The following is a 20,905-nucleotide window of genomic DNA, read 5'->3' as shown; positions in this document are numbered from 1 at the left end:
AGTGTGTCATGCAAACTGTGAAGATCTGCAACTGGACGTGTGTCGTGGGTGATAGGAAAAGAGAAATACTCCTGAGTAGCGCGCTCTCGGTGAGTTTCTCTTTGCTGGGCTGGAGGCTAGGTGGAGGTGGCTCCCTCTGTGCAGGACGAGCTTCGTGGCAGTCGTGGAGCAGGGAACAGCCGGGCTCTTCTCACACTTCTGTTAGTGGGTGAGGCTGTCTGAAGAAGCCTATCGACTTGTGTTATAAACAAAGGGCATTGACCTCCGAGGACTGCAGTGTACCTGGGTGATGAGGATGTCGTGTCCGTCTTGGTAGAGGGCTTCACATGTGTTTCTTCTTCCTGAGATTTCCTACCTGTAAGAGAGGAGCTAGTCTCAGAGCCTCCTAGCCTAACTAACCAAGATTGTGATGGGAAAATAGCTCCCTTTGCCCTGCAAAATGGAATCTTTTAAAATTCCAAACCCTGAGGGGCAGGTGTGTTCTTTTGTCAGACTTAGTAAGTGGATATCTGATGTGCCTTTGGTGGTCGGTCAGGGCCACCGGTCTTCTTCCCTGGGCTTGTTGCTGGGGACCTGCCCTTCCGAGCTTGCCATCCACGTAGTTGTGCAGTAGCGGTTTCCCAAGGCTCAGAAGAAAGCCAGGGATTATGTTCAGAAAAGCATCATCTTTGGTTTGTCTTTTGATTTTTAAAAACTTTTTCTTTATCTATAAAGATACCACAGAGAATTCCTGTATCTCTGTCACTTTGGCTTCTCCTGATGTTAGCATCTTAAGTAACCTTGGTACAGTTGTCACAACTAAGAAATTGACATTGCTTACAGTACTTATAGTTTTGACGCTGTTGGAAGTTGGGGGGGTAGTTGCTGGATTACTCTTAGTTTTTGATAAAACCAGAAAATGGGGTAAGAGCAAGGTATCCTGAGCAAGTATTCTCTCTGTTACATTCTTCTTTCTTTAAAAAAAAGGGGGGAGGGGGACAAGTAATAAAACATGTTCTCAAACTATTTAAAATTTTTACTACTTTATTTCTTCTGATCATCTCCCCATAACCTCCCTGGATCTGCTGCTCTCCTTGCAGTAACATTTTGTTGCCAGGATTGTCCTGTTCTCAGTGGTGCAGATCCAGAACCCGAATCAAAGCCACTGCTCCCTGGGTCGGCTCCTCTGAGCTCTGGGGCAGCAGACCAGGACCTGGCATCCATGCTCTTGATGCTCTTCCTTTTCCAGTCTCCTTGTGTGGACTCGAGTGCTGGTGATCGTCCCCTGAGCTCAGCCAGAGTGCGAGTGTGTGCTTCTGTACAGAGAGTCTGTGTTTTGTAGTCTGGGAAACCCCACCTTACATTTTCCTCCCTTCTCTCTTTTCAGATCTTCCCCAGCCCATTTCCCCCATTCTCTCTCCTTTACCTGCAGCTTGGTGGCAGAGGCCCCTTGCCTTAGGTTCCCCTGTCTGCCTCTGCCTCTGGGGACTGAATTCCTGGCAGTGGTGTGCATGTCAGGGGCAGATTCATTTTGGATTTTAGAGAGGCTTCCGGGTCCCTTCACATGTGCCAGGGCTGGTGGGGACAGTGGGGACAACCCTTTGGTCTGGGGCAGGGCTTCTTTCTCCCTCGGCACTGTTGACCTTTGGGACTGGATCTTTCTCTGTTGTGAGGGCCATCCTGTGTATTGTGCCCCTCACCCACCAGGTGCTCACAGCCGTTCCTCTCTCCCCACAGTCACCCCAGGTGAGAACACCTGCTCTGGGAAGGCAGTGACATTAGCATTCTATTCTCTGTCTGTGTTTGTGACATGTGGCTCTCTCCATCCGTCTTTTTCTCTCCCTCTCCCTTCCAGCTACACTTTCTTACTCCATTCCTCCCCCCACAGCCTTATCAGAATATCAGGGTAAACTGAGGAAGTGTTTTGATCTGTAGAGCTGTGCTGTTTGCCTGGCCACCACTGTCCCACAGGGGTATGCATGCACTTTGACAAAGACCCCAGCAGGGAGGGCAGGCTTCGAATGCTGTCCTCAGACATTTACCTGGAGCGCAAGGGGCAGACTTTGCCAGCATGTGTGTCTATGAGGGAGCATGGCCCAGTCGCAGCGTTGGTGCTATTGGGATGGGAACCAGAGGGGACTGGCAGAGACGTGGGACAGCCAGTGCAGTTTGCCTGAGGTCTTTCTAAGTGCCCTCATGCCCTGCAGTTTGCCTTATTTTTTTTTTTTTTATTTGAGAGAGAGAGAATGAGAGAGAGCACATGAGAGGGGGGAGGGTCAGAGGGAGAAGCAGACTCCCTGCCGAGCAGGGAGCCCGATGTGGGACTCGATCCTGGGACTCCAGGATCATGACCTGAGCCGAAGGCAGTCGCTTAACCAACTGAGCCACCCAGGCGCCTCTTGCCTTATTTTTATAACAGCCTCTTAAAATACATTAATACATGTCTCATTTTACAGATGAGGAAGTTGAGGGTCTGAGGGGTTCTCATTTGTTCAAGGTTATGTAGCTCCTGTCTGCAAAGCCTAAAGCTCTTTTTAATAATACCTGGTATCATGTTTTAGCAGCCCTGAGTTCACTGGGAATGCTAGCCTGTGTTTATGTCGCTTCCTTGAGCACGTTTTGTGGTCTTCCTTAAATTTTTAAAATTATATCTGACCCCTTGGAATCTGTGGATTTTTTAATTTTATTTTTTATTTTTATTTTTGCACAGTGAGGGAAAGAAAGTAGCAAAAACTGGGTGTCTTTAATGGGGGGGAAATATGAAGCCCTTTTTTTTTTTTTAAAGATTTATTTTTATTTTTATTTATTTGACACAGAGAACGAGATAGTGAGAGCAGGAACACAAGCAGGGGGAGTGGGAGAGGGAGAAGCAGGCTTCCCACTGAGCAGGGAGCCCGATATGCGGGGCTCGATCCCAGGACCCTGGGACCATGACTTGAGCCGAAGGCAGATGCTTAACAACTGAGCCACCCAGGCGCCCCAAGAATATGAAGCCTTGATCTTATTTGTGGGGTTTTTTTGCCATCCTTTGGGGAATAATCTTTTAAAACCCAACTGGATCTGGTATACCAAACAATTCAGCTCAGGGCTCTGGTGCTACATCCCCTGATGCCCTGGTTGAGCTCTTCATGGGTTGATTTTAAGCTACTCAGTCATTGATCATGGGGCGCTTGCGTTTTCCTTTCTTCTAGTTTTTGGAGGACTCCAGCATCCCCAGGTAGTTTTGAGAAAGGAAGGGGATGTGGCCATCCCTTTAATTCACCCCATTTATCGAACACCTCCTCCTGGCCCATGTGCTCCCAGGATGCAGGTGTGAGTGAGCTCACCCCCTCTTTCATGAAATTTGGTTGGTGGTGATGAAAAACAAATCATCACAAAATACTGCCCTAGCAGGTCTAAGTAGCAAGCAGTGGTTGAGGTTGCCACAGGGACCTCCTTAAGGCCAAACCAAGGAGGAACATTGAGGGCAAGGTCAGAAGATGAGCAGAAGCCACAGAGACCCGGGGGCACGGGGAGAGTGTTGGCTTGTATAGGGACCAGCAGGCAGCCAGTGGGAAAGGCGACTCTCGAGGGAGTGGAGAGCCATGTACTGGAATGTTGGCGGCCGAACAGGAGCCAGCTCAGGGAGGGCTTTGGGTGCCAGGGATCACTGCGGTGGTCTAGACCAAAGGACACACTTGATCACAAAGGGAGGGGACAGAGACCAGACAAGGTCTGCCACTAGAACAGAAGTGTGGGCCCCACCACATAAGGCGACTTGGTGGGTGGGGGAACAATTTACAGAACTGGGGGAGGAACAAACTGGAGAGGGGTGAGGACGAGGTGACAGAGGGGAGGGCATTCGTAATTGCACTTCACCTGTGTTCCTTTTGAGAGGCTTGTGAGATGTCCAAGTGGGGTTGTCGGGCAAACGGGTGGGCGGGCATACAATAGGGCAGCCGCTGTGCCACTCCTCAGGGAGCGAGAGAGCCCTGCACGGGAGACAGGTGGAGGAGGAGCCGGGTAATGGGATGATATCACTGCAGCGGAGAGAGGAGGAGATTTGAACAGGAGGGGATGGCGAGTCAGGCGCCAGGGCAGAAGAGTGTCCCCGGAACATGGGGGTCAGTCTGCGGGGCAGTCTTTCTTCTTTGAAGTCAGTGGTCGTAGAGACCGTGGATATGCTCTGTTGTCCCCCACAGCGTTCCCAGCTGTCATTATCCTCTGGGATGTGCTGGGGGGCTCTGGAGGGGAGTGGGGGAGGCTCCAGGCCCCAGTGCAGGTGAGATCATTGTTGAGGGCTCATAGATCCTCAGGATAATACTCCAAAGCAAATTGGCACATTTTCCTAAATCTTCAAATGTATCTCGTCATAGTTCTATGTTTGGCCATCGTGTTTGTAATTTCTTAACTTTCTACAGATTATTTAAGTTTGTTAGGAATTTCACCATATTATTACTGTGTTTTATTTTTCTAAGATGCACTTTTTTTTTTTCCAGATTGTAGTATCTCTGAAATCAGGTTGTGTTTTAGAAATAATCAAGATTTATTTAGGGACGCCTGGGTGGCTCAGTCGGTTAAGCGGCTGCCTTTGGCCCGGGTCATGATCCCAGGGTCCTGGGATCAAGTCCCACATCAGACTCCTTGCTCAGCAGGGAGCCTGCTTCTCCCTCTCTCTCTTTCTGCTTGTGCGTTCTCTGTCAAATAAATAAAATCTTAAAAAAAAAAAAAAAAGATTTATTTAAATCTAATAAAATACAGTCTGTATGCTCTTTTACTTGCCATAATTTGAATAATTGGAGTGACATAACAGTTAAACATATATATTCACTGTATAGTTTTCCTGAACAGCTTTCATGGATAGAAGGATTTTTTAATTATTTAAATTTTACTGACAAAGGAACAGGAGCAGATTTGGGTTGGGGTAGAGGTTGGGTCATCTTTCTGTGGACTGGGATTGAGGTTCAGGTAGGCCATCTTGAAGGAGGGGGCTGTGCACATGGACGCGTGAGGAAGCAGAGAGGGGGAGGTGGTTTCCTGGGCAGTGCTCTGGAAGAGGAGGCCCCCTCATTCCTGGTGATACTGTCCAAGAGGGAGGGACATCTGACATCATTTGGGACTGGAGTTGTCAATTAGATCATTGCTGACCTTCACAACAGGTTCAGGGTTTGTTTTTAAAGGAGCATTGTTAAGAAGTGGGACACATTTTGGGTGTATCTAATCTGAGAAAGTTTGGTGACCAAAGGAGCCTCCTCGTCAGGTTCTCCTATGGACTCTCCTGTGGGGCTCCCAGATGTAGTCTCCTGCCAGATTCTTTCTAATAGGAAGTTCAAGGGAGGGGGGGGTGTTCTTCTTGTTTGGCTTGGGGCTTTTGTTTGTTTTTTGAGAAAAACTAAGAACTGTGTTATGGAAATGTCCTGATTCTTAAAGTTGTAACAAGGGAAATCAGGAGTGCTGCTTATTTAAAATGCTCATGAGAGTGTGTTAGGATTCACATTGGTCCCCATGTCACAGGAGTTTGAAGTGGAAGCTTCAGGTGAGGCCCCGAGATCACTGCTGATCCAGGTCTGTCCAAAACATGGCAGGTGGAGGCCTGTGCGCTCAGGGGAGGGCTGTGCCCTCCTGCCAGAAGGACGGAGCTGGGACTGACTGCGCTGTTAGCTGCATGGGGTGGTGAGCAATTAGCCATGGCCCATGCAGGGCGGGGAGGCCCTCTGTGCATCTTAGGGTTTTGTTTCTGTTTTTCAAGGTGTGTCCATGGACCCACTGCTCCAGAGTGACTGGCTCCTGGACCCCATCCAGTCTTCCTGGGCAGAATCTTTTATTTTTTTAAAGATTTTATTTATTTATTTGAGAGAGAGAGAATGAGAGAGAGCACATGAGAGGGGGGAGGGTCAGAGGGAGAAGCAGACTCCCTGCCGAGCAGGGAGCCCGATGCGGGACTCGATCCAGGGACTCCAGGATCATGACTGAGCCGAAGGCAGTCGCTTAACCAACTGAGCCACCCAGGCGCCCGAATCTTTTATTTTTTTAAAGATTTTATTTATTTGACAGAGACACAGCGAAAGAGGGAACACAAGCAGAGGGAGTGGGAGAGGGAGAAGCAGGCTTCCCGCTGAGCAGGGAGCCCAATGTGGGCCTCAATCCCAGGACCCTGGGATCATGACCTGAGCCAAAGGCAGACGCTTAACGACTGAGCCACCCAGGCGCCCCTTCCTGGACAGAGTCTTTTAGAGGAAGGATGGGAAATCTCTGCTTTTGTGGTCACTGTTCAGTTTTTTCTTTTTCAGTTTTCCAGTGTTTACCAATCAGTTCCTTCTAAGGCAGTTCAGGAGAATCACCCAGTAGCTGGGTTTATCGTTCTTTCTCTTAACACTGGAATCTGCAGTTTTAAAACAACTGCCCCAGTGACTCCGATGTAGAATAACATTTTCGAGAGCCTCTGTCCATTACAGTGTTGGCAACCTGCTGTAGAGGGGACTGACTTTGTTGGTTTCTGTGTCCACTTTAGTACCTCAGAAGGCTTCCCCCAATCCTTGTTTGTCTTATTCTCATAATTTTCTGTCTCCTGTATCCAGTTTCTGATCACTGAGGGGTCAAGACTTGAAATGACCGAGCAGGGTGAAGCCTCGTGAACCCAGGGGCTCCCTGCAGAGATGCTCCCCTTCTCATAACCCTGTACACCTGCTCCTTGTACTTCACAACGGGAGCTTACAGTCACTGATTGGTTGATAGAGCCCTCCTGTCATTCTGGGGAAACCAACAGCGAGGGAGTGGTCACACCAGCTCAGATCACTCCATGGTTAGGAAAGATGCCTCTCTCTGTCCTTGAACTGGGAACCATGGGCAAAGGCTAGGAAGTAAGTGTGTGTCATTATTAGTAACAGCACTGTTTGTGTTTTTTTAAGAGTTTACATCTGCTTCTCTCATCTTATTCCTTCACCTCTGTCTTGAAGATCCCTCAGAGAATATGGATGTGGGGCCTTTGAAGAATAACTGAGTCTAGAATTCTCACCAGTAGCTCTGTAAATCCTTGCTACTGTTTAAACTTTTGTTTTGGCAATACATATCAGCCTAAGCACAAAATAGGATACCTTGCAAATACCAGGAAACTATAAATTGAGAAAAATGAACAATGTCCCTTAACATCAGACATGAGCATAAGGATTGCAAGTACTCAGTCGGGGTCGTTTGACTTTCTTTCCAGGGTCTGATTAGTACAGGCCTTTCTTCAGCCACCCCTTCTAGGTAGCAGCTCACATTATCTCCAGGGACACTCTGCTCTCACGCTTCCTGCCGAGTAGAGAGCCTGTAGGAAGGCTCTGTGGCTCTGAGGCTGGGCTGCGTCCCCACTGACTGCTAATGTTAGGATGGGCGCCTGCCTGTCAGCAAGTCGACCGAAGTTTACCAGGCATTTCTGAGGAGTGAGGTGACCCTTCGAAGACCTCTGTAGAGAGCACGCTCGGTCTGGATGCTTGCACAGGGGTCAGCACCGTCTGCCACCGCATCTGAAGTGCCACAAGCCGATTTTCCCTGCCTTTCCATGGCTGCCTGAAAAGGCCCCGAGGCTCATGTCACCAGAAACCAATTTGTCACATGAGGAATTTGCCAAATTATCAAATACTTACTGTGATAAGTATTCCTGAAGAACGTGTTCATGTGTATTGATGATATTCAAGAAGGATGTTTCGTAAAACTTTTTGGTAAATTGGTAATTCTCATGATCTGGTCATTTGGTGAATGGGCCTGATGTTGAGACCCTTGGTCTGGTTGGCCTGTCACGTTGGCCATTGGAATAGATCCAGTACTTTCTACCTTTTAGGGTTTATTTGTGCAGAAGCAGGTAACCACTCGCTCCTCCTTGGCAGACTGACTCCAGTTTGAAAGGAGTGACCTTGAGGCTGGGAGAGAATGGGGGGGTGTGTCCAGTTGTTAGTCCCACACCTTTGCCGCCACTGTGCCCCCACACCAACCCCCCAGTCTATCATGTTTTCTTCCTTGATGTAACCGTTTGTTTTCTGTTCTAAAATAATTTCTTATTTGGAAGATTATTTAAAAATTCTTGTCCAGCTTGCTCATTTTAAGTTACTGTCTTACGGGATTTAAATCTTAAATTGTAAGATAATCTTATTTCTTAAAATCAATAAACACCAAGCAAAAAGAAGAGAACACAAGAAACATTATTCAGTCTATCTAAACAGCTATGTTCTTTTCCTTACCAGTTGATCTTTATCATCTCAAAGGTGATTATTGCCTCTTCCTAGTTTGATAGCTGTGTGCACTTAATGAGCATTTTCTTTATTTTATGACTCCAAAGCTTTGTGTACCCAGCTGTTCTAGGGTCCTTCTGGGGGAATCAGAACAAGCTCATATTGCAGAGCAATTCTGTGTCCCACCTGGTGTTTGCTTTGGTGTCATTTTCTGACTTGAAGTGGAGGCTGGGGAGAAGTCAAGTTTCCAGGTGGGCCAGGGGAAGGATGCTACAGAAGTGTGGGTCTGAACCCCACTGGAGATGTGGAAGGTTTGGGCCAGGTTAATCTGAAGGGCCATCTCCAGGAATCCCAGCCTCATGTGGATGGGAGGCAGGAGGTGGGTAGAGAGAGGAAGGGCTTCTACCACCTCTGCCCCGCCTCCATCCACCCCTCCCCCAGTCCTACCCCCTGTCCTACCTTGGTCTGTTCCTGCTGTATACTGTTTTCACTAGTCTTTGCAGATATGATAGCCTTTTCTTGGATGCTTAATGTAAAATAACTTTTTTCTAGGAAGAATGCCAGGATAAATTTTATTATATGTGCGCTTTATGCACATCTGTGATTATATCCTTAGGATAGAATACAGGGCATATATAGAAATGGGTTTGGTGCTACTTATTCAGACCCGTGTAACAATAGCAATTCTAATAAAAGTACATGTTAGTACACCAGAATATTAAAGGCTTGCTTTTCCAGGTTGTTTGATGGATAAGGGTATGAACAAAGATTAAGTTAGGACAAGTGATACATGCAAAGAGCATGTGTCCAAATCTAGCAAAGACTGGAGTGGGGTGAGCAGGCTATAGGCCCTGCAGCTGCTGGGTCAGTGAGCTCTGTTCACCTGCTGTTACTCATGGCTCAGAATGTTCACATACAGGGTAGAATCGTGGTGGAGCCATTGTGACTCTTGCACCATGCTAACCTCGTGATTAGGAATTACCTGTGAGCTCATTTGAGTCCCAGAAATGGGTATTACGTATATTTTAAGGATAATATTTTGATGGATACCATTATATTGCCTTCGACAAAAAGCTATGTACCATGTGTCCAGTATTAAACAGTGCTCCCGTGGCTAGGGTTGTCACTCTGTCCTTTGATGGGAGAAAATGGTGTTTCATTATATTGATTTGCATTTCTTTGATTACTAATGAGAATTAAAGTACTTAGATTTGGAGACATGCTTTTTTTTTTTTTTTTAAGATTTTATTTATTTATTTTAGAGTGAGAGCTCAAACGGGTAGGGGCAGAGGGAGAGAATCTTAAGCAGACTCCACATGGAGCCTGACGAGGGGCTTGATCCCAGGACATTGAGATCATGATCAAGAGTTGGATGCTTAACCGACTGAGCCACCCAGGCGCCCTTAAAGACATGCGTTTCTTTCCCGAGTGGCTTAGTTCCTGTCTTCTGCCAGTTTTTCTGTTAGATTCAAAGCAAGGTGCTTAGCCCTCAGTCAAGGTAGGCTGCAGGGAGCTTAAGGGTGCGGCTCAGCTGCTAGATCACCCACTCCACTAGCACCGCCAAGCATTGCCCTCTGAGTATGGGGCACCCCTCTGGGCCCCAGTTACTTTGTTGTGCCTCGGATTGGCCCCAAGTTAGTTCCTCCCTTGGTGATTGGGTATTAAATGAGCTGCTGCTTGTTGGGCACTGAACACAGCCTGCACAAAGAACTTGAGAAATACAGACTGGCCAGGAGGAGAAGAAATTACACCCACGTGATGTGATTATTTGCTTTGTCTTGTGTGTTTCAGATATCTTTTCCTAGTTTGCTGATTGCCTTTGCATTTGTTCCAGCAGTTTTGGTCATGGAGAAAATGTAACTTCTTCTGTCCTATGGCCTCTGGCACTTGCCCTTTCTAGACTGGTCTGCACTGCATCAGAATCACCTGTGTGCCTTTTTTCTTTTCAGGGTTTTGTTTTCTTCTCACTATGAAAGTACATACATGTTCATTTTGGAAGATTTGGGAAAAAGTTTAACACTTAAAACAATAAAGCACCCCCCTGTGGAACATTAACAAATAGAAATGCTCCTAGCTCTGTGTCAGCTCTGTGAATCCTAGTCTGGGAAGAGGGAATGGGGAATCAGTTTGAAGGGGTTTTACTGGGGATTGGTTAGGAACCACTGCTTTGGGTTTTATTTGTTTTTGTTTTTGTTGCTTTATGAAGTCCTTTACCACCTTTGCATTACAAAATATTCATCTTAACTACCTTCTGAGGCCTTTACAGTTTTAAGATGCACATTAATTCTTAAGTGTTTTCTATTGATTCCTCTGATTTCTTTTTTCTCCAAAGTAGAATGTTTTCTGGTTCTAAAAATGGTAGAAGCTTGTTGTAAAACATTCAGACAATACATGGTTATAAGCAGGATCTCACCCCTGCCTAGGGGTAGCTACCAGATCATTGTAACAAGGTTTTTTTTAAAGAACAGGTGCAGATATATAAAGTTAATAAGGAAAAACTGAATGATTTCATGGTATTATTTTTTAACTTCCTTTTTTAGCTTAACATGTTATTATAGACTGCTTTTGTGAAAGCATAAAGGTCTGCGTTGTTATTATTATTGTTACCCTCACGTAACAGTCATTTTATTACATCTCAGTTTTGGGGGCCAGACTTGGCTGGGCTGTTCTTTTCCACCTGGCTTTTTGACTAGGGTCACTTGAGGTCTGCCTTATTTTTCATGGCTGCATATTATTTCACTAGGTCTGTAGCCAAGAATTAGTCCACGTTTTGTAGGATTTAGGGGTATTCTGGTTTTCAGTAACTTAATAACTTAAGGTGTGATGCCTGTCTTTGCACGGACATTCTAGCACGCTAGCCCAGTCTCTTACTCCCTAATAATAAGTTGTAAGAAGTGGAGCTACTAGATGAAAAAAATGCACATTTTTCTTTTTGATACATGTGGCGTTCCAAAGTTAAACCAAATTGCATTATCAGCAGAGCACCTGAGAATTCTCTACACCCTCATCACTACCAGTTATTATATTATTTTGGTCAGATTGATAGATGGAAAATGCCTTTTTATTTTAACTTCTTTTTTCTTTTTTTTTTTTTTGGTGGTTAGTGAGATAGATCTCTTAAAGAATTATTTATTTATTCATTTGAGAGAGAGAGAGACAGACAGAGCACAAGCAGGGGGAGAGGCAGAGGGAGAGGGAGAAGGAGGCTTCCCGCTGAGCCGGAAGCCTGATGTGGGGCTTGATCCCAGGACCTGGAGATCATGACCTGAGCCGAAAGCAGATGCCCAACCATCTGAGCCACGCAGGCGCCCCATGAGATAGAGCTTTTTTTTTTTTTAAGCCATTTTATTAAGATATAACGCATACCATACAATTCCTGCCTTTAAAGTACACGATTCAGTGGTTGTTTATATTGTGCAACCATCACCACAATCAATTTTAAAGATTTATTTATTTATTTTAGAGAGAGAGAGCAACAGAGAGCACAAGTGGGAGAGACAGAGGGAGAGAGAATCCTCAAGCAGACTCTACACTGAGCAGAGCCCGATGAGGGGCTTGATCCCAGGACCCTGAGATCATGACCTGAGCCAAAACCAAGTCAGACTCAACTGACTGAGTCACCCAGGCGTCCCTCACTGCAGTCAATTTTAGAACAGTCTATTACCCTGGAAAGAAACCCTGTACCATTTGCAGTTATTCCCCATTTTCTGTGAACCCCCAGCCAGAAGCAACCAGTAATGTATTTTCTACCCCTGTGAAATGACCTCTTCTGGACATTTCAGAGAAATGGTATTTTACAGTGTGTGCTCTTTTGTGACATCTGTTTTAACTGAGCATAATGTTTTCAGAGTTCCTGATGCAGCATGTGTTCAGTGCTTCCTTTTCATGGCTGAATAGTAGTCCATTGTGGATGTATCATGTTCTGTTTTCCATTCATCCCTTAATAGGCATCTGGGTTATTTCCGCTTTTTGGCCATTATGAATAATGCTGCTACAGACATTTGTGTGAACATAGTTTTCACTTCTTTTGAGTAGATACTTAGGAGGGGAATTGCTGGGTCTTATGGTGACGTTCGGTTTAACCTTTTGGGGAGCGGCCAAACAGTTCTCCAAAGTGGCTGCTCCATTTGATGTTGGTGTAGCTTTCCACATGCTCGTCAACACATGCTGTGCCTGTTGTTGTTGTTAATTGTGGCCATCCTGGTGGGGGTGACGCAGCGTCTCATTGTGGTTCTCATTTGTGTTTCCCTGATGGCTAATGGTGTTAATCAGCTTTTCGTGTATTTATTGACCATTTGTGTGTCTTTTTGGGGGAAACATTCAGATATTTTGCCTATTTTTTATTTTTTAAAGGTTTTATTTATTTGACAGAGAAAGACACAGCAAGAGAGGCAACACAAGCAGGGGAAGTGGGAGAGGGAGAAGCAGGTTTCCTGCTGAACAGGGAGCCCAATGCGGGGCTCGATCCTAGGACCCTGGGATCATGACCTGAGGCAAAGACAGGCGCTTAACGACTGAGCCACCCAGGTGCCTCTATTTTGCCCATTTTTTAATTAGGTATTTGTCTTTTTATCATTGAGTTGTTAAGAGTTCTTCGTATGTTTTAGATTCAAGTGCCTATCACATCTGTGATTTGCAAATATTTTCTCCCATTCTTTGGGTTGTCTGTAACTTTCTCAGTGGTGTCCTTTGAAGCAAACAGGTTTTAATTTTAATGAGGTCCAGCTTCTCTTTGTTGTTGCTGTTGTTCGTGCTTTTGGTGACATATCTAAGAACTCATTGCTTAGTCCAAGGTCATGAAAATTTACTCCTGTGATTTTTCTGAGAGTTCCACAGTTTCAGTGCCCACTGTTAGGTGCTGGGTTTGTTCTGAGTTACTGTTTGTGTATGGCGTGAGCAAGGGGTCCACATTCGTGCTTCTGCGGGTGAGTGCCCAGTCCTTCCCTCTTCACCACCAGTAGTTGGGAAGACTCTTCTTCCCTCCGTTGAGTGGTTCTGTCACTGAGGCATGGAACGTGTTTTATGTTTGTCATATCCTTGTATTTCCTTTTTTGAGGTGTCTGCACATTTCCCCCACATACTTTCTATTGGAGTAGTGGTGGGTTTTGTTTTTTTGTTGTTTTCTTTTTCCTCGTAAGAGCTCTTTATATGATAATAAATGCCACAGCCTTCCTGGAAAACAGACATTTCAGGAGCTTAAAAAATGGTCCTATTGGGGTGCCTGGGTGGATCAGTCATTAAGCATCTGCCTTCAGCTCAGGTCATGATCTCAGGGTCCTGGGATCGAGCCCCATGTTGGGCGCCCTGCTCAGCGGGGTGTCTGCTTCTCCCTCTGCCGTTACCCACACTCATGCGTGCTCTCTCTCTCTCTCTGAAATAAATAAAATCTTTTTAAAAAATGGTCCTTTGGGGGTGCCTGGGTGGCTCAGTCGTTGGGCGTCTGCCTTCGGCTCAGGTCATGATCTCAGGGTCCTGGGATCACTGTCTCTCTCTCTGTCAAATAAAGAATATCTTAAAAAAAAAGATTGGCCCTATATTTTTACTGTTTCTACTTCTCAAAAACAACCATTTTTTTCTCAGTCTTTTTATCTTTTATTTATTTATGTATTTATTTATTTTTAAAGATTTTATTTATCTATTTGACACAGAGAGAGAGACAGCAAGAGTGGGAACACAAGCAGGGGGAGTGGGAGAGGGAGAAACAGGCTTCCCTCTGAGCAGGGAGCCCGATGTGGGGCTCGAACCCAGGACCCTGGGATCATGACCTGAGCCGAAGGCAGACGCTTAACAACTGAGCCACTCAGGTGCCCCCAAAAATAAATAAAATCTTTAAAAAAATAAAGTCTTTATTTTTTAGTACTTTTATCAACTTTATGTTTATTCATTTTTTTTACTTTTTTATTGTTATGTTAATCACCATACATTACATCATTAGTTTTTTATGTTTATGCATTTTAATTCATCTGGAATTTATATTTAAGGTGACATAGGGATCATGTATTGCTGCTACCACCCTCCAATTTGAGCTACCACCTTATGACACACCAATTTCATATATACATGTGTCTTTTTCCAGACTTAGAAATAAAGAAATCTATAGCTTTATAGTTTTGGTATCTGTCAAAATAGGTTCCCCCTTTATTCTTATGTTTTTTAGAATTTTCTTGGCTATTGAATAAAATGTATACATTTCTTTTGGGCAAATTTACAACATGGCAGGGGTTTTTTTGTTTTGTTTTGTTTAAAGGGAGGTTCTTGTCTGAACATTTTTCCTCCATTCTCAGGCCTGCCTGGGCAGTGAAGCACTGAGCAGGGAAGTTGGTAGCATCTGAAGGGTGTTTCTTTCCTTTTTTTTTTTTTTTTTTTTCTTTAAGGTTTTACTTACTTGACAGACTCAGTGAGAGAGGGAACACAAGCAGGGGGAGTGGGAGAGGGAGAAGCAGGCTTCCCGTGAAGCAGGGAGCCCAATGCGGGGCTCGATCCCAGGACCCTGGGATCATGACCTGAGCCAAAGGCAGACGCTTAGCGACTGAACCACCCAGGCGCCCCTGAAGGGTGTTTCTGATGGATTTCAGGACACTTGAAGTTCATGTAACTCCTTCGTCTCATCAGATCTCAGTCTGAGAGTGGAGGCATTTGACTCTGCCCTGCATTTGTCAGCACCTTGCTAAGTGGACTAGCCCCATACAGGTCTACAGAGTCATCGGGAGGGCCAGACACAGGCACCGGAGGCGTGTCTTCTGTTCCATTTTGCCCGAGACTTATGTCTACGACATGTAGAGCTCATCAAGCATCTCCTGATAAACGTGTGCCGTAGACTTTCCAGCTGTGCTCTTTTGACATGTTGAGCTTCCAAAATGTGGTCAGTATAGTTGAAAAAATGCTATTAAGAACATCCCAAATGAGAATCAGTGTGTGAATTTTTAGTAACCTAAAAGCATTCTATTTATAATTTAATCGTAAGTTTAGGGTTTCACCTTACTTTTATATGGTTTATATTTTTGTATGTAGCATTTCTGTGTCTTAAGAAATAGGACAACTGGCGTGGTCTCTTCAATAAGTCAGCATCATGCAAAAATAAAGGGGGAGGAAGCACTAGATGAACCTTAAAAACAACCACCAAATGTGGGGCGTGGGCCTTAATTGGGTCCTGTTTCTGCAAACCAACTTTAAAAGACACTTTTTGGACAACTAGAGAAATTTGCATATAGACTAAGTATTAATGAATATTAAGGAATTGTTCACTTTGTTAGGTGTGGTAATGGTATCCTTTCCTGTTTCCTTTTCTGTATATTTGATATTTTTGTAAATGCAACAGAGAGAAGCCTGAGCAAGGGTCCTCTTCCATTTCTCCATTCCTATTGATTTCTTATTGGACTGTCTATTGGGAATAACCCGATCGAGGAGGAGACTTTGAATATTGGTAGTGAATGCTGCTGGGGGCATAGTCAAAGGCTGCTTGTGAAAGCTGTATTTTAAGTTGCAAGAAAAGGGGGGCGGGGAGTGTAGTTTATGTTCAGCAATGGGAGATTGGATAAATGAATGTATAGTCATATGCTCATTACAAATCATGCTGTCATATTATATAAAACAACTTAATGGGGGCGCCTGGGTGGCTCAGTCATTAAGCATCTTCCTTCGGCTCAGGTCATGGTTGGGATTCAGCCCCACATCCGGTCCATGCTCTGCGGGAAGCCTGCTTCTCCCTCTCCCACTTCCCTGCTTGTGTTCCGTTTCTCGCTGTGTCTCTCTCTGTCAAAAAAATAAATAAAATCTTAAGAAAAGAAAAAAAAAAGAAACAATAATCTGGGACAGAGCCTGGAGTTAAATACCAAGTCGTGTGTGTCTGTGAGTGAGTGAGTGATAGAAGACTATATTGATTATGGTTCATACATACGCATGTACAGAGAAGAGAAGACTGCAAGAAGTAAAACCTATCAGCACTTTAAGAGTGGACTCCTGGATGTTGGGATTTCAGGTGTTAATTATTTCCTTCATAGCTCTGTTGATTTTCAGATGTTCTGCAGCATGCATATAGTACTTTTACACTGGGGAAAATTAACATAAGGAAGGAGAGGTTCTCTTTTCCTTGGTGTTATGTGCTTCTCCAGTCAGCAGCTAGGACTTTGCTTTTGCTTTGGACCCTACTTAGGCTTCCAGGAGTTGTGCTCCTGAGGAAGCCTTGCAGCTTTTCTACATACTTATTTTCTGAGTTCTCATAAAGATAGAACCAAAACAAAACTCTGTAACTTTTTGAAAATGAGCTTTGATTTGTTTTTTTGTTGTTTTTTTTATAAAAAGGAGTTGGACTCCTTTTTTTTTTTTTTTTTAAGATTTTATTTATTTATTTGAGACAGAGAGAATGAGAGACAGAGAGCATGAGAGGGAGGAGGGTCAGAGGGAGAAGTAGACTCCCTGCCGAGCAGGGAACCCGATGCGGGACTCGATCCCGGGACTCCAGGATCATGACCTGAGCCGAAGGCAGTCGCTTAACCAACTGAGCCACCCAGGCGCCCCGAGCTTTGATTTGTTAAGAAATATTTGTATAGGTTTTTTTTTTTTCTCTCATAATTGCAGGTAGATAGTTTTGATACTTAATATGAAAAGTCAGAGAGGTGGCGTACTTTGGGGGAGGCAGTGAGTGCTGTGAGGTGGAGCTGGGAGCTATGGAGTCAGAGCCTGAGAGAAGGTTAGAAACCCCTGCACTGTGGACTGTTATCCTTGCATATCAGATGCCTCTCACTTTGTAAGTTTCTTTGGTAAGTTTTCTGAAGGATGTTGGCAGTCTGTAAAGAATAAGACTCCACAGATCACCTTTCCCATTCTCTTTGCAGTTGGGAGGTGTGGTCGGCCTTGCTTGTTAGTTTGAAAGGATGAAAGCAATTAAACTCTATATCCGTACTTTAGCAGATCATCAACTACTTCTTGAAAAATTGTCAGATACCTGAGTTGAAATATGAATAGGCACAGCATTTCCTGAGCATTAACAGCTGTACGGAAGGGTTGTCTTAAGGGTGTGTGTCATATAATTCTTTGAGGAGAGGTCAGAAGTGAAGCAAGACCTGTCCTGGTCACAAGATAGTGAAATCCGCTCTGCGTGTGGCTCCAGGTTCTCTGATGCACTGGGTATTTGCAATGGGTTGTGATCGGTCAAGCCTCGACAGTCTTTTTAATTAGGTTGAACCATGAAATTGCCAGCGTGTGGCCATTGGGCCTAACGGAAACGAGTTTCGTATGGTTCAAGCTAAGACAGCCCACAGCCGCTCCTGCACTTATGTATATTGTAGAATAAGCTGGGTTTGGTTATGACAGAGAGTAAGCGTCATTTTCTTGCTCCGAGATCCTCACACACGAGTGAATTTTAACCAGCCTTCTGAGTTGGTTTATTTCTGTGCTTCTGGATCTTCCTTAAAATTGCTGTTGAATTAAAGAGAACCACACCAGCTGCCTTCTCTCTGTGGCCAATATTGCCCATCAGCTTTAACGTTAACCTGAAAAATAATGAATGTGAATTGGACCTCTGAAAGCTTATTAAAATATTTTTATTAATTTGTTTTATTTTAGTCTCAGATGCAAACTTCAGTGGGAATTGTCCCCACACAGGCGATCGCAGCGGGCCCCACTGCAGATCCTGAGAAACGCAAACTGATACAGCAGCAGCTGGTTCTACTGCTTCATGCTCATAAGTGTCAGAGACGAGAACAAGCGAACGGAGAGGTTCGGGCCTGCTCTCTCCCACACTGTCGAACCATGAAAAATGTTTTGAATCACATGACACATTGTCAGGCTGGGAAAGCCTGTCAAGGTAAGTGCCGTTTTCTGAAATCCTGGTGGCCTGGCTTAGGATGAAATGTGTCCGGCATTCTTCGGGAGCTCTCTTGTTAGTAAGGTTCCTGCAGCCTCCGCCTCCACACACCAACCAGGCACAGGCCACTGGCACGCTTACCTGCTCAGGAGAACGGTGGTTTGGTTTCTTAATACTCTGTGAGCTTCTGCTGGATGAGGCTGTGCCCTGCCTTTGTTCTCTTCCGCTTTCCTCTGTCACGGAAGACATTTGTCACTTCTTGAGCACTGTCTTTATCATAAATGTCTAGAGCACGGTTTTGTTTTGGGTAGGATGGCACAGGCGCGTGTGCGCGCAGCCCTCCCTGAACCTAGAGCATCTGTCTTGCAGCTGTTTCCTGTGTTCTGACTGCCGGGGGCCCCTGCCTTGCTCCTCCACCCTTTCATCTTGAGGCCGTTCAGGATACCAGCGACGTTGTCCTGGGCCACGATCCGTGACACGGGGAGCCGTGTGCACCGTATCATCCCTGTCACCTCCTTCCTTCTCCTTGAGAAGGGGGTGAATCCTTTCCCCTCTTCTCTGGCAGACACCTCAGGTCTACAGAAGAAAGAGTTTCTTACTAACAACTATACTTTGATCTTTATCCTCCTCCTTTCTCTTCTTACTTGTGCTCCTAGACCTTGGGGAGAATCTCTCCCTGACCTCCCTCTCTCTCCCTTTGTGACATTTGTGAGTCCCCAGCATAACCGTGATCCTGATGGAGAAGCAGAAGAGGGTCATGCTAGACCTTTAGAAAGAAATCACAGTGCCTCGGTATGGAGTGAAAATGAAGATTCAGAGTAACCGCTAGGTTCAGTCACCCTCTCACGTACTTAGAAAAGTGCCCGGCGTCCCCTTTAGAATCTCCCCAGACTTCTCATTTGCTTCTCTGTATGTATTTCTTGAACTATGGTGTTGAGATGGTTTCATCCTTCAACATAATGTAGAATTTTTATTTTCAATAGTGACATGACATAATTATTATTTGTCCTAACTTTCATTCCAGTTGTTCAGTATTTCAAGTCAGATAGTTTTTGTTATGTTTTGTTTTTGTTTTGTGGGCCGAACCTTAATCACCATCATCCATGACATTGCTTCTGTGGGAAATTTGTGTTTAGAATTCTCAACAGTCGACTTACAAACATTTTGGAAAACATGCTGTTTGTAAGTTGAGGACTGCCTGTACTGTGTATGGTTACACGTGTTACCATTTTCTTATGGAATCTGGCATTATAATTTAGGTGTAATTGAAAGTGTGACGATCTGGATAGAAAAATAACATCTCGTTGTTTTTCTGGTCATAGTTGCCCATTGTGCATCTTCACGACAAATCATCTCTCATTGGAAGAACTGCACACGACATGACTGTCCTGTTTGCCTCCCTTTGAAAAATGCCAGTGACAAGCGAAACCAACAAAGTAAGTGAGCATTGGGGGTAGAGAAGCTCGGAGGTGAGAACAGCTACTTGGAAAGAGAGTGCGGGAGAGGAGGTAGGAAGCAGGGCAGCGATCTCGAGCCCAGAGGCTAGCGGTGAGCAGAGACACGGAGATGGAGCTGCACTGAGACACCAGGGGGAAGCTGAGCTTAGCAAGAGATGGATTCTCAGTGTGCACAGGACCACTTTGGGATCCGTCCCCACCCCTGCACATACACACACCAGAATTGGCAGCAGCGGAGCAGAGCAAAGGAGGAGGGTCGCTGTGACTGCAGAGCGGACGTGACGAGGCTTCTTTGTCTTGACAGACACTCAGTATCTGAGGATTGAATGTCACGTCACTATAATGGCAGTGACTTCCAAGGGGGCGGGGAAGTAGAGGGGACACTTACTTTGGAATTGAAACGCCTTATCCTAAAGTAAGTTTGGCAAGGGCTGTGCTATGGAAGTGTCAGGCAGGCAGGGTCAGTATAAAATGCCACATGTAGACACTTGGGAGGTTTGCCCTCCTCCATGCAGAGGCGGTTCCCAGACCTGTTTGTGTAACTAACGATTTATTCAGCACAGATTGAGAGTGTTTGCCCGAGGACTGGCCGCATCCTGACCATTCCCATCGTTTCGTTGTCTTTCAAGCCATCTGTGTAGCCCTTAGCTGGTCAGCGGAGCCAAGGCCCCTGCTCAGGAGGTCTGAGTGTGGCTCCCTGAAGGATCCCTGCCCTCGTGGGCATCAGAGCAGTGAAAGGATGAGCATCTCTTCCAGTTTTAAGTCCTTTCCTGTCACTTCAGGGGTAAAACTGTGGTCTTGGTGTGTGTCCCTCAGTTGGGACAGATAGGACGTGCCCTCCGGTGTCGTGTGACCCCTCTGGCTGGAGCTGCTCCCTGCGACCTCCAGCACCACACAGTCTTGCTCATCTTCCTCCATCTTGTCTGGGCCATCTTGTTTGTGGTTGCGTATTCGTTGCTCTCATCCTTCTTGATCATCTGCCTCGAGACCCCACGGCTGTCTGGAGGGCCTGTGCAGCTGTCTCTGTGTTCGTTTCCTTGGGGCCCGGGGCACGGCGGAAAGCACGCTGTTCCTGAGAGTGCTGGGGTGTTGCACCAGTGACTCCGGGGGTGTCCCTCCCAAGTGGGCAGCCGCTTGTGGGTCCGTCGTCGTCCCTCCCTGCAGAAGGACTCACACTGCGTTTCCTTTGAAAAGGCACTTTCCTAAATCAGTTTAATTTTTCTTTGACCACAATTGGAATTAATACATTTTTCCAGGACCTCTCTTACATGAAGTGAAGTTCTAGGAATCTAGGTCTTTCAGAACCATGTATTTGGGAGAGTAGTTCTGTTGGTATAAGCCTGTTTTTCCTCACAGTTAGTGTGAAACTATTTTTTTTAAACTAGTATATTGTGGTGGTTACATTTTCTTGTGTTTTAGGACGTGTTTCAGTAACAGGCTTTTTAAGTGCCAAAATATTCATTCCATGAATAATA

At 45.4% G+C, this 20,905-nt stretch overlaps 1 protein-coding gene across 8 annotated transcripts in view; it reads left to right on the top strand.

The window, feature by feature from the left end:
* CREBBP (CREB binding protein) overlaps positions 1-20,905 on the top strand; it is a 124,109-nt gene that overhangs the window by 56,179 nt on the left and 47,025 nt on the right. For 6 of the 8 annotated variants that reach the window (XM_064592461.1, XM_064592457.1, XM_064592458.1 and 3 more), the window contains 2 exons: positions 17,733-17,973; positions 19,296-19,409. In XM_064592461.1, coding sequence (XP_064448531.1) covers positions 17,733-17,973; positions 19,296-19,409 — 355 coding nt within the window. The remainder of the gene's footprint in view (positions 1-17,732; positions 17,974-19,295; positions 19,410-20,905) is intronic. The other 2 variants (XM_064592460.1, XM_054506576.2) reach the window with 1 other exon arrangement.

Source organism: Mirounga angustirostris, unplaced genomic scaffold, assembly GCF_029215605.1.
Source record: "Mirounga angustirostris isolate CCGP_5_RB_7025 unplaced genomic scaffold, mMirAng1.0.hap1 SCAF_5, whole genome shotgun sequence".
Lineage (NCBI taxonomy): Eukaryota > Metazoa > Chordata > Mammalia > Carnivora > Phocidae > Mirounga > Mirounga angustirostris.
This window is presented reverse-complemented; position numbering and strand designations above follow the sequence as displayed.